The 13,726-nt window shown below is 40.7% G+C and overlaps 1 protein-coding gene across 1 annotated transcript in view; it reads right to left on the bottom strand.

Annotated features, from left to right (window-relative positions):
• Window positions 1-9,018: 9,018 nt before the first annotated feature.
• LOC145478239 (dedicator of cytokinesis protein 1-like) overlaps window positions 9,019-13,726 on the bottom strand; it is a 69,484-nt gene continuing 64,776 nt past the window's right edge. The window contains exons 57-59 of the mRNA XM_081456184.1: window positions 12,277-12,418; window positions 11,341-11,541; window positions 9,019-9,961 (exon numbers count right to left, since the gene is read on the bottom strand). Coding sequence (XP_081312310.1) covers window positions 9,890-9,961; window positions 11,341-11,541; window positions 12,277-12,418 — 415 coding nt within the window. The 3' untranslated portion in view covers window positions 9,019-9,889. The remainder of the gene's footprint in view (window positions 9,962-11,340; window positions 11,542-12,276; window positions 12,419-13,726) is intronic.

Below are 13,726 nucleotides of genomic sequence, written 5' to 3'. Positions count from 1 at the left end.
AACCCCTTCGTCAGCTTCTGTTACTCAAACGCTTGAGCTCGAGACAGCAACTGTTAGTTGAATTAAGAGTGACTGCTTCAGTCATGTTTATTTAGCTATTCATCCCGCTTACACTGCAACCACTTCCTGAAGGTGACCAAAATCGCCCTCTGGCGGCTTTACTTTACTCAAGTGTGTGAATATTTTGAATCGATCCGACGTATATTAAAAGCAAGTTTCCAGCACGCTCTGTCCTTGATAAGAGGTTTAAACATCCAGGCCAGATTATCTAAGCTTATCCAAAAAAAGCTCGATCAAACACTGAAAATGTTCGATTTATTGGCTTCTAGTTCGTCATCTAACCTTAATTGAAGTCGTCTTTGAATACCTTTAAACATATATTTTATGCTTGTTAAATTCTGTCCTTTATAGAAACTGCTTACCTTCATTTCGAGCATCAGAAACACATCTTAATCTTTATACGAAGAATGGTCGATGTCTTAAAGTGATAGTAGCTAACAATTTTGAAACACAATTACCGCCGACTCCCTTCCGGAGAACGCAAGAAAAATGCGAATAAATGTTTTCCTTTTTTGATCTGTTCAGTTAAAACCTCTCACCTTGTGATTTTAGTTGATCGCTTGTTGAAGCTCACTGCAGTTTACATTAAGCATCGCCCCGCGTCAAATCGTAGCAGACACGAAATCTGCATAACATCGACACGATCGTACAGATCTCGTGAGCGAAAATGTGTTGTATAATTCAGTGTTTACTATAAGTCAAGCTAATTTATTTGATCAACAAAGAAGACGTTTTCCGTTTGTCAGATTAAGAGGTATAAGGGCTTTTAGCACAAATAAGGAAATAATTTTTGGGATCTTCATTTGAAAAGAAAAGACCCATAAACTTTACTTAAGTAGTAGACGATGCTGCATCGACTACGCTCGTTGTTTTCGTTAGAAATAGTAATAATATTTCGCAATATACTCAATATACTTAAGTCGGGAGATTGAATTACCGGTTTTAAGTTCGACGACCAATTTACTCTTGAAAGAGGATTAAATTTAACTTAATTCGGCTTAGTCAGCTTTATCTGTTATATGTAACCAACGTATCTTATAAAAAGAATCTGATTACAAGCAGTGTGAAAAAAAATATTTCCAGAAAACAGTCAGCCAAAATGAAAGAATCAGTTATGGCTACCTTGGATCACAGAGAGCTAAAATTTGCAAGACGTTCTAATGTAAGCGAGCTTGCCGTTTCGCTAATACATTCATTATTGAGCGAAAAATATAAATATTTGAACGACAAGACTTTAGGTATCTAAATTAACCATTTTATGTTTATCAGATCTTGAAAGAAAATTGAGTTGGGCGGTTTTACTGGAGCCATAACATTTTATCCATGTCTGCTGGATTTAAAAGACGGGATTTAAAAACAAGTAAACAATGTCTACGGTAATAACTACACCATATCGTGTTTGCGTGCACAGCGTCCTCAATTAGCCCAATCTGGTTCTATTACAAGATGCTGGGTACGAGAGGAAATAAGCCTGCGACGCTGTTTTTTAGGCCAGCGGTTACTACGGCGCATTAAAGGGGCTGGGTACTTCTTAATTAGAAATTTAGAGCAGTTGCAAAGGGATTGCTATTTTGGAGCGTTTTTGCAGTGCTAAATGGTGAATGAAGGAAAGTTTGCTTTGAAATAAATGAAGAAAAGAGGAAGAGTTCCGATTTTTCTTACGAATCAGAAATAACTTAGCCTTCGTTATAATCGTACGAATGGAATTACTGCTTACTCGTAAAAGAGGAAAGCTACTGTAGAAAGTCTACCGGTTACGGCGCCTTTCAATAACATGCAGACTCGAAAATTCAAAGCTCAACCTCAACCGAGGGAAGCAGGGATGGCGCAGTGGTGAGAGCACTCGCCTCCGACCAATGTGGCCCGGGTTCGATTCCCGGACCCGACGCCATAAGTGGGTTGACTTTGTGTTGGTTCTCTTCTCTGCTCCGAGGGTTTTTCTCTGGGTTCTCCGGTTTTCCCCTCTCAACAAAAACCAACATACAGCTGATTCCAGCTGGCTGTAAGCTGTGCTCCAAGGTCACACATGGACCGTATAGCGGCTGCCAGAGGCGCCAATGTATGCTTTCGGTTCGACCTTGTTGAGCTGCGTCGTTGCTGTACTTTGCGACGGCGATTAGCCGCGACAATTATTATTATTATTATTATTATTATTATTATTATTATTATTATTATTAATCAAATGTTCAGCGGCTCCTCTCAGCTTTCGACTACTGCCGAGCGCGGTAATCAAATCGTTGAGCATAGTTCAGACAACGAAACAATGTTCGGCAGTATTCGGAAGTTGGGAGGAGTCGCCGAACACTGATTTGATAGACGGTAGCGAAAACGCATTTGTCGGTTGAGCTTTGAATCTTAGAGTCCGTATGTTATTGAAAAGCGCAGTAATACGTTATGATAATGCAAGTTTCATAAAACCTACACGTAGAATTAAGCATGTAGATAGAAAAATTTGAATTATCAATTTGCGTCATATCATCGGACTCTGCTCCTTATTGCGTTACTGGTACAAAATTAACCTGTCGAGCCGTTCACGACTGACAGAAGCCAGTGACAGTGAGAGAGATTAATAGTTCGAATTAGTTTGGTGTGGATATCAGGATGTCTCAAAATTGGGTACCGTGTGGAACTCGGAGAATTATGTGCAAATTAAGATTCGAAACAACCGACAAACGCATTGAAAGAGGATATATATAAAATTCTAACAGCTCTATGGCGTATGAAACTGAAACAGAACCCGTGACTGCTCAAATTTGGCCTTGATTTGAAACTTTTGCGGGACTCTTCAACGGAGCAAATTAGTGCAAAAAGCTTATCCTTAGGAGGTCTAGGTTTCAAAATATGACGGTTAGAAACCGTCGATTTCCTTAACAATAAATTCATGACCGATTGGTAGTTAAGAAGGACCCCCCTTAAGGTAAACTGACAAACACGGACGACATGGCGCCGAGGCCTAGGGTACTAAAACAAAAGAATTCACACACGAATAAACAATTTTCAATTTCATACGCCTTGGCGCTATTAAAATTTTATACATATCCTCTTTCAACGCGTTAGTTCGCACATAATTCTCCGAGTTCCACACACTACTCAATTTTGAGACATCCTGATAGCCACACCAAACTATTACCAATATGTTTCCATCACCGTCACTGGCCTCTGTCGGTTGTGAACGACTAGGTAGTTTATTTTGGTAACGCAATAAGGAGTTGAGACAGATAAGAAAACGGGAAATTAATATTTCATATCTTTTTTTAATCTGGAAACGGGAAGTTTTAAGACATTTGGTGGCAGAACTCAGCTTTGCGTCCGGTCTGTCCTTCGGTATAATTTCATCCGTCAAAACGTAATATGTCTTTCCGTTTGCTAGCATGGTGTTGGCTAGAAAGAGACTCTAAGTTAACTATAGCTATTTTCAATTCGGCACATGCACAAAGCCCATGGAAAAATAAACCGTGCACTTTTGGCAGCTATCAGACAAAATTCCAGTCCGCTTTGCAAGAGACTGATGATGTTCTCTCCGTTACGAGTCTGAATCTGAATATCCAGCTCGCAGGACCAGCAAACTTGGTTCCTGAAAATTTTGCCGAAGTTTACAATAATACCAGCCTTTGTACTTTACGTTACTGAATTAAAAATTTTATCTCGTCCTTATGAGCTGTCAAATCCAGTGCAGCAGATTGATCCTTTAACGCTTTTCTAGATTCAGTTAACTCCGAGTTCGAGGCAATTAAAACGCACAGTGGATTAAGCCCCAAGGTATTTTTAATAACTTATTCCGAGCCGTACCAGTAATGTCAGTAATTGTAAGACGAAGAACGTCAATTCTGCATATGCCAATGAGTTCATTACGACGGCCGGGTTTGATCGGTCATTCCCAGAGTCAACGCCGCCCTAAAATTGTCAACCTCGGCAGCATCTTTCATCGGTCTTTCCGAGTTCCGCGCACGACAGTCAAATTTCATATTCTGAAACTCAGATGCTAACCGCGTATGGATTGTATTTTCGACCACTTTGACTTATAAACTTCAGTCATGTACGGCCAGCAGTTTTGCAAAAAATTCAAAAATCGTTCATTTATCCTACAATTATGGTCTGCCGGTATTTTGATTTCCCGCCGCAAAATTTCAAGTATTCTTACATGCTGGAGTTTTCGACTGAGCGAAGATCCCCGCATTTTGGCTGGAAACTCTACTGGTCACATCAAAGAAGCATAATACACCCGGCAGAAATTTTGGTCTTCTTTTGACTATAAACATGTAAGGTGTAAAGCTTGCGTACAAACATTTCATCGCTAAAAAACAAAACATGCACTCACCTAGCTGTCCAACCCTTTGCAGCTGCTTCGGACAAATCAACTAGTTCAGCAATGCTAAATTCCACAGACGTTCTTTTATGAAAGACACTAACAGTTGAGTTGCAATTTTAAGTTTCAGTTCAGAGCGCGGTGCTCAAACCAAACCGTACGAGTAGCGCGCGAACTTCTGCTCTGCTAGTTCCATCACCGAGACGCGCGTTCTTTATATCCACGGCCATTAGATGCTCCTGTTCAAATTTACGTTTAGGAATAATTCTCGGCCATCGGCGGAAGTTTCAGACATTTGTTGAAACAGTAATAAAATAATCTCTCTCAATTGAACCTTCGGTCCACAACGTGGGCGGACAAACACACCACCTGGTGCCTATTTTGCCGCTTTTGTTCAAAATAACTGATTTTTTCATATCTACCCGTAGGTTGTAAGGCACTACGAAGACAATTCTACTGATTTCTCGGCGGGTTTACTCTGAAGCTCGCGTTTTAAAATTCTGTTTACAACCTCGGTCTCAAATGTTGAATGTTGTCAAGTTTTGGCAAGGGTTTGTAGTTATTTGCAGAGCATGACAACGTGGAGACAAATTGTCACACTAGTCAGGAAATAATTAAAATCTTCGGCGAATTGTGTTTGATATATTTTCAAAAACGAAGGTTATTGCTGACAAAAAGAAGAGGTAGCCCTCAATGAAAAAAAATAATAAATTGCTCATTGAGTGCGCCCCCAAGCAGGGCCACTAGGTTTTCTGACTAGTCATAAAATAACAATAAAAGAAAAAAAGATTTTATAGAACACCTGTATACGACCGTGCATCTTCTACCATGCAACCTGCAATCTGAATTTGTCAGTTCTTTCGTCGGGCTAGGCCTTCTTTAGTAACACAAAAATGACTGACTATCGAAAAAAAATCCGTAAACTGTAAGTAATCTTGGACCTTAAAGTAGTGCTTTTGTAGTCATGTGCGAGTAAGCCAGTTAATATTCTTTCGTGGTTTCGTTTTAGTGAAAAACAAAATGACGAACAATTTAATTTCGTTCATAAAAGCAAATTCTGTCCCTCAGTAGTAAATCGCGGTCCTTACCGGCTCTGGGCCATGAAATGGTCATAAAATACAGCTGTAAAAACAAACAGAAACCGCAAAAACTATCACCACCAACCTGTATGGGTTACTTGAATATGTGAATTGTGTCCCCAACAAATACTACTAGGAGTTTTTGTATTCAATAGTCTTTAAATATTTATATTCTACTTTCATATATAACGGATCCTCTGCGGTGAAACCAACATGTTAGTCTCCACTGACTTCTACTATGGAAAATAATCCTTTGTGCGTTGTTCAAAACAAGTTCAAAATCAATTACGAGCCAAGTAAATCAGCGGGATATTAGCCATGGTGACTTTCGCTAGCGGGCTTGCTCTCAAATGATTCTAGATTATTCCTTGCCTAGCTCCTGTATGGCTTTCAAGGTCGATTCATTTCCGTGTCGTAGACGAGACGAACCAAAATATCGAAAATTATTAAATTCTCATCCTCGGATAATGCAATTCTAGCTTTCTGATTGGTTCACTGGATCTCGGTTACCAGCCATTATACCTGTGTTTGACCTTATATGGAAATGAAAGCGGCAAATGTCGCTCGGCATGAGCTTTTTCGCGTGAAGCGAAGTTTCGTCGACAAAAAAAAATGGATGAAAAAAAGCACATTCGGTGAGGTATCTACACAGGAAATACTGGGAATTATGGACAATCCCGTCCCAGTAACAACAAAAAAGCTACAAAGCTCGAGATAAGATTATTTAACGGCACGTATACGTTAAGTTTCCCTTAAAGTTGCAAAACTAAAATATGACCGGCGAGATTTTACGCATTCATGAAGATTATGTAACAAAAACAAATTTTACCTGAACAGAATGGCTTGCTAGTCCTGGTGGCACCAAATTTTCGAAACCGATATAAGAAATGTCAAAAGAAGAACTGAATGTTCAGTTGAAGTGTTTTTACTCGTCTGCGAGGAAGAAAGATGACACGTATTGCAAAAATTCATTGATTAAATCCATTAAAGCCGCCAGTTGATCATTTCGTTCACACGCCGCTGCACAACAAACCGTTTTCCATTATCTCTGACCAGGCAAATAAATTATTAGAGCATATGCATTTGTAAAAGGCCGCAGGTAAACAGGCATAATTGCCGGCGTAGTCCATAAGAAACCAGTTTCAAATGAGCAGATGAGGAAACTGTTCGACTAAGCAAGCTCGGATCAGCCGAGAGCAAGAATCCCGCACAGCTACAGAGGACGACCTAGTTTCATCTCAATCTCTTTTTTGGCCGACGACGACGAGAGAATCAACGACAGCTAGCGCCAACAATTCTGTCCTTGCGAAAAACACCTCAAGGAGTTGAGTGTTTTGAGCTGAATCGAAGTAAGCCCGGTTCTTTACCAGCCACGAAAAACCACCAGGGTGGCCTCGGAGATTCTGAAGATGAATCTGACGCTAAGATAGTTTCTGTCCTTGACTCTAAAACTGACCAACAATGAGCTCCACACATAAAGCTCGAAATGCCAAGGCTTTCAAAGCAAGGGAATCCTGAGAGAGATCTTGTCGAGAATAATTTTGGCACAACGTCTGTGTCACATGCATGGCGATCAAAGTTTTCCGCAGCATTATTACAATGGCAATGTGCAAGTGCACAATTATTTGGCTCTTCTCCATGACTCGAACTTGAACGCTTTTCAAACTTTCTGACCAAGGTTATATCTCCTTCATTTGGTAGACGTTTCTTGAATTCTACTTGATTGCAATTTCATTCAGCAAATTCCCTTGCTTCGCTCTCAAATTTTTCATTCAACTAATTTTACAAACGGCGCGCATGTCATGTGATTTCCCACTTGTTGTTGTTTTTATCACATCGACTTCCGGTCGTTTTGTAAAATTAAAATCCAATAAAATTAAGCTATATTTCCAAGAATACAAATGCACCGAATTTAATAAAACAATTACTCCATTCGCGCTTGTTGGCTATTTACCATCTCATATCCAACGCGCGCTCATGGAATAATTGTTAAATAGGGATTGACCGCGGCGAAATATCGAGGCCTAGGGACTAGGCAGGGAGGGTTATTTTAGCGGAATATTTTTGTCCCTAGCTAGGGCCGGCACGCTCGGTTCCCTTGTGGCGAATCTCTTACCCCACTGAGTATCATCTTCTCGGGCTTTTAAGCAATTAATTAAAATATATTTATACATTCTAGGGCTATTTTAGGGTAGGCGAAATAGCACTCCTCGCCTTTGGGAAGTTTTCATCCATCAGCGTTTTCTTCAATCAACTACATACTAAAGTTGCAGCTTCACTGAACTAAATACACACAATTTTGAATACTCAAACGGTAGACATGTTTACAGAAACCCAGTTAATTTTCAGTATGGCATCTTGATTCGCCAAAACACACACAAGAAACTTACACAGGAAGTTGCTAAAACGTGTACCCTCAAGAGAAGATGAAGTGTAGGATAGAGAAGGCATTAATCCCAGGCTAATCCCCGTCAAGTTATTTATAGACATGGTATCTAGTTCTTCTATAGATAACGTTACAACGCGCGTTGCACAGAAAAAAAAATCTAATAAATGATATCCCCTCACTTCTTTCGAGTGCGCTGTTTGATCGTGGTGTTGATCCCAAGATCGGACGGTAATCGTGTGTTCGTGAGTGTCGTAAGGGCGTCTACAGCCAAAGTAACCTTAAGAGGTAAAACACCCATTCTGGATGAGGATTCCATTTAGAGCTCAGACTAAATGGATTTCTCACACAACTAAATGCACGTTATGTTCACATCTTCTTTGCAACAGTGAATATTGGATTCGGTTTCTGCCGTACCAAATATGATCAAGATCTCGGTAAGTGCAGTTGGGATATCACTAACTGGTTCAGTATGTGCCCTGCGATCTCACCTCGACGGGATCGCTTCCTTATATTTATGGGGTGGCTTGCGCGTCCCTATGCCCCCTAGAGCTATGCCGGTGAGAGTTTCTGAACTTCTGGCAGGGTCACCCAAACCGGACAGGTCGAGGGTATGAGGTCAGACGAAGAGAGACGCCCTAGTCCTTCGAGCTGGGGGTTAATTAAGCGTTGAGAGTAAGCTAACAACCATACTCCTTAAAAAAACAGTACGCCTTAGGAACCGAAACCATCACAGTAGATGTGAAACAGTGGGGTAAGCCGTCCCTCCAGAACAAGAATGAACCAACTGGGTACCCAATCGCCAAACACATTGCTACAACTGAAGTCCAAGTTGGAATGTAAGGACTCTATTCCAGCCAACCACTCTCACCCAGCACGATAGCGAACCGAGGAGAAGAGGAAAGTTGGACGGCCCGGGAATAAGTGAAAGCCCTTCATGCTACGGCAGTTGCAACGAGTGGGCTACACCGGGGAGGGGTGCAAAAGCATCAGCAAAGAACCGTGTGAGGCCGAGAGCAAAGAACCGTGTGCGGTGAAGGGTATTGCTTGATGCTCTATGCTCCCCCCGGGGGCGTAAAGGAATGATGATGATGATGATGATGATGATGATGATGATGACGATGATAATGATGATGATGATGTGCTCAACGATTAACAGCTAAATACTATTTGAACTGATCGCAGAATCACAGTGCAAAAATACTTTCATTATATTTTCCTTTTGAGAAATACTACTACTGTTGAAATGACTATACATGACCGGAGAAAATAAAACTCTGTCTTCCTGCCGATTTATTAAAAAGGATTTTATGATGAGATTAAAAAAATATCGATCGATTTTGCAACACATCTAACGCATTGCTACTAAAGGCTTAATTCATCTTGCATGCATTGCCCGCCAAAGTACGTTTTCTTCATATGAAATTTGTACTCTTGCGCGGGCAATATCCAGGTCACACGAGACAAAAATGCCAAGGTATTTGACACAAGTGTGTGTTTTGTTTTACCGGTTATAGACTGAACGCAAAAGCATTACTTTTGAACACAAAACATAGGTCTTCATTTACAGTACAACTCACTATAATTTTCTATGCTTAAGGTTGATTTTCTATTGACCTGTATTAAGCGGACACTGGCCCATGCCATAAAGTAATCCACTTTTAAAATAGAAATTTGATTGTTATTAAAAAAAATGCCTGGAATAATAAAATGCTTATGAATCACCATTTGCATCTGTTTGTGACACCAATAAAAATCTTTAAAATTAATTCCAACATTATTCGGTATATATCACTTAAAATTATCATATTCAAATGGAATTCACTCGTTTAGGATTTAACATAACAATTGACATTGTATATATAAAGAGCTATGTTAACAATTAAAAAACACTAATATTATTAATACAATATGCAAACTGTGATGACCATAGCCACACCAATACCCATATTGGATAATAAAAGGTAAACCAAAGATGCAGTTAAGAAGCCGAGGAAGTTAAAAGCAAGTTCATATCACCATCCGTTGGCAGACGTTTCGTTTACTGTGCCTTTATGTTCATCGATTCTTAGGAGGAAGTAAAGGCGACTGTTTTACCATCATGGACGCACGCGGTGGAAGGGCTGGAGACTGAAAAAGGAAAAATGGATCAACAAAGGTCACTGGAGACTCTTGTATGACAACCTTACTTAACGTGGCGTTTGCGCGCGAAATGGCCGCTGTACAATGTCTGCGTAGAGGGCTAAATACACTTGTTAGGCCTTATAGCACCTCTAGGATGGATGTCTGTGTATGCCGAATAAGACAAAATAACTACAAATCAATCAGCGAATTTTTATGCTTCGTTTTAAAACTAAACATTTTACAGTTAATGCAAGTTAACAAAATTCAGACCCTCTTTCAAATCCAGCGACGAAAAACATGTCTCTTCAAAGTGGGAACGTTGCCAGTTTTGAGAGCTCGAGATTGAAAAAAACAAAAAAGCAATGCTGACTTCACGAATTGACAAACAGATGACATCGATATGCAAACATCGTCATAACCATAAGATCTGACTCATGAGGATTTCAACACTCAGATAGTGAAAATATGCATGCAACTGAACTACAGTTAAAAAAAAAAATGCCGATTTCAATCTCAACGTCACCGGGATGCAAAAAACACTGAAACGTTACATAAAAACACTCCGATTTCAACACTTCAAAAACGGACGGGGAATTAGGAAAACAGCTTCTCAAACTCATTAATAACTCACCAAGTTAAAACAAAGAAAATCACAACCGAGAAAGAGGTTTGGATACCCGGTCTTAATTAGCATAGATTTTGACAATTTAGTTCTCCGTTTACTCCTTAGTTGTTGTTTCGATTGAGAAGATAAGACAAATTTCTTCAAAAATACTCCGCTGCGCGTCGTATTTTCAACGCCCTCCTCGGTGTTTAGATATCCCGTTGAAACGCTGTCTCTCGTATTTGTTATATTACATCACACAGAATTCGATTACTATTTTAACCCTCTGGGTAATGTTTAGCTAGTTGGGGCAGTGGTCACGAGGAACACGAGGAGAACCCGTCTAGTTTTGGACTAAAGGCTAAGCAAGACATCAACAATCTACAAACATTAACAAAATTTACAGGCGCAAAAATGTGAGATGAGACATCTATAGTGTGTTTGCTTTAAAAACAACACGGAGAGGCTTGAATCAAGCTGCTAAATATCCCATTTCCGAGTTACCTCGTGCCTCTTTTAAAACGAGTCCTCGTCCAAAACCTTTCATATGAAAATGAGTTTGATTTGCATGAAAGTGAACCTGTAGGCGGAACACATTTTTATATGAATGGTCTCGCACAAAGACTCGTTTTGAAACAGAGGCAAAAGGCAACTCGGAAATGGCTTATTTTGCTCTTGTAGAGAGAGTGACAGTGACAGTGACAGTGAGGGTGGGGGGAGGGGGGGGGGAGCTGTTTGAGTATTGACTGCATCTTTTCATAGACAGCTCTCGGGTCATTACCTGCTCCACTTGCTCAGTACCGTCTGATCCACTAGACTCAGTACTGGAGCGCTGATTTGCGTCACCTGACTTTTTCTTCATACTCTTTTGTGGCAGTTCTGGAGGCTGGTTCGCCTGTGGTTGGGAGTGGAGTGCTGATGGTGCTGGTCTGGGCGGCTTAGCAGGGGCGATTTCGGAAGAAGGACTCACTGAACTTGGAAACTGGCGAACAAGAAATGGTTACTAGGAACCTCGGCATCAAATGTTCTAGCGTTGCCCTTCTAACATCAAAGCGACATGATTTTCCGTACTTTTGTGATTCAGTTAACAAGTCTTCCTTGTGTGATCCATATGAAAATAACTTAATACGTACGGAATATTTTTGTGTCGCTCTACTAGTTTTAGTTTTTTTTTTGTAAAACGTTGTCCAGTGTATTATGATGTTTTAAAGCTTAAATAAAATCCACTATGTGAAAAACGCTTTCGCTCAACACTGCAGCTCATTTCGAAACGGTTTTCTTGGTTCCGCTTATAAGGCCCCGGATATAAGCCCGTCCGTTTATAGGCTCATTCAAACCCCTTACGAAGTCGGCATTTTACAGTAGTTTGTCTTCGACTGCTACGTCATGATAATACCGCGCAGTAATTCTCATTTGAGGGGTAACAACCAAGGGTTTCATCCAAAGGTTTAAAAAAGTCAAAATCACCTTCTATATCGTAACAAACACCACCACATAAGAGCATTGCCCTTAAAAACTTTCATTTGAATGGTCAAATACTTGGGTTTCATCCCTAGACGCAAAAGTTGGAATTCATTTCCGACTTGTACCGCGTTGTAGACAGTACCATTCAAAACTACTACTACTCGAGAACGTTCATTTGTCTAGGCTCAAAAAATTACCTTCATGTTCTAGACTTAAAACCTCGCAAACACAGATACAAAAAATACGTGTTTACCTCTTCTTCCAGGTGGGACATTGTCACTTCAGTGGTTTTCCTCCTCGGGGGTCGACCACGCCCCGTAGCAGGCCCAGACATGGTCATGGACTTCACTGGAAGCGGAGGGGGACTGTTTCTACCATTCTTAGCAACAACAGAACTAGAACATTGAAGAAAAGCACAAGGTTCTGAGACAGCTAACAACACTCAGGCGCAACAGCTACCTTCAGGTAAATATTCTATGCAATATGTAAAAATATCGCGGATCCGTTACCAAGATTGATCATGATAATACAGGATATAGCGTTTTCTGGCAAAGAGTATTGAAAAACATAAGCTTTCGACAGCCGGTCTACTGTCTTCGACGGAAGACAGTAGACCGTTTTTATGACAAATTTTTATCCATCGAAGACAGTAGACCGGCTGTCGAAAGATTATGTTTTTAAATATTTTTTTTACCAGAGAACGCTATATCCTATATTATCATTCTATGTAATGTTGTTATGGTATTCTTGGCAAATAAAAAACTTGCATCAAAAGGACATCACATGCATCGAAAAACTAAATGTTTATCATGAAAAATCCCATCAAAATAATATGTACATATTGCGTTAAGTACATAGTGTTTTACTTAGCCTATGTGCACACTTCACAATTGGTGCCTGAGCACGGTGCCAGCGTACAACTCTTGCTGGACACTAATGTAAACACATCATTTTTCCAAGTACTCACACCAGTATTCGGGCAAAGTGCCCGTGCACGCGCGCCCGTGCCCGCGTGCCCGGGTACAGGGTACCTTGTACTCGGGCACTAAATGGTACTTGGGTCTTTGGAGTTTCCAGTGTCTGAACACAACACTATCTTTTTTCGGTGCTCAGGCACCACTGCTTGGGCACCACGTGTGAGCACAGTCTATAACGCAACAATGATCACATCTGTGAACATTTGAAAACATTATTTTCCCCACAAAAAAGGTCACGGGCCGTTTTTATAATTCAAAACAGGTTTTACAAGATGTCTCTTCTGCACAACGTGTTTCTAACGTCTCTCTTTTTGCCGCCACTTGGAGCAGGTCGGGGAAGGAAGGGGGGGGGGGGGGGAGGGGGAAGAGACATTCTAGAAAGAGATTAGGCTGATTTAGCAACAGGACAGGAACGTCAGATGACGACTGCAGGTCGCGCGGAATAACCTGGATTCTGTTCTAATTTGACCATATTTGGGTATTTGTACTGCGCGCGCCGTCGTCAAGTGACGTTCTCGTTCTCTTGCTAAATCAGCCTATTGTCACCAAGAGAGTGAGAAGGTTTATTCTAAGCAGTCCACGTCTAACAGAACTAGAGGTCGTGTAAACTCAACAAGCTGAAATATCTTAATTCGGTTCCGTAACGTTAGAAATTTCACTGCCTGCGTGGGGACTCTAGTTTGGCTGTGGCGACGTCACACAAAACGCTCTTTCGGATCTTGTCTT

The sequence above is a fragment of the Orbicella franksi genome, chromosome 2 (genome assembly GCF_964199315.1).
Source record: "Orbicella franksi chromosome 2, jaOrbFran1.1, whole genome shotgun sequence".
Classification (NCBI taxonomy): domain Eukaryota; kingdom Metazoa; phylum Cnidaria; class Anthozoa; order Scleractinia; family Merulinidae; genus Orbicella; species Orbicella franksi.
The sequence above is the reverse complement of the archived record's forward strand: the minus strand, read 5'-3'. Positions and strand labels throughout refer to the sequence as shown.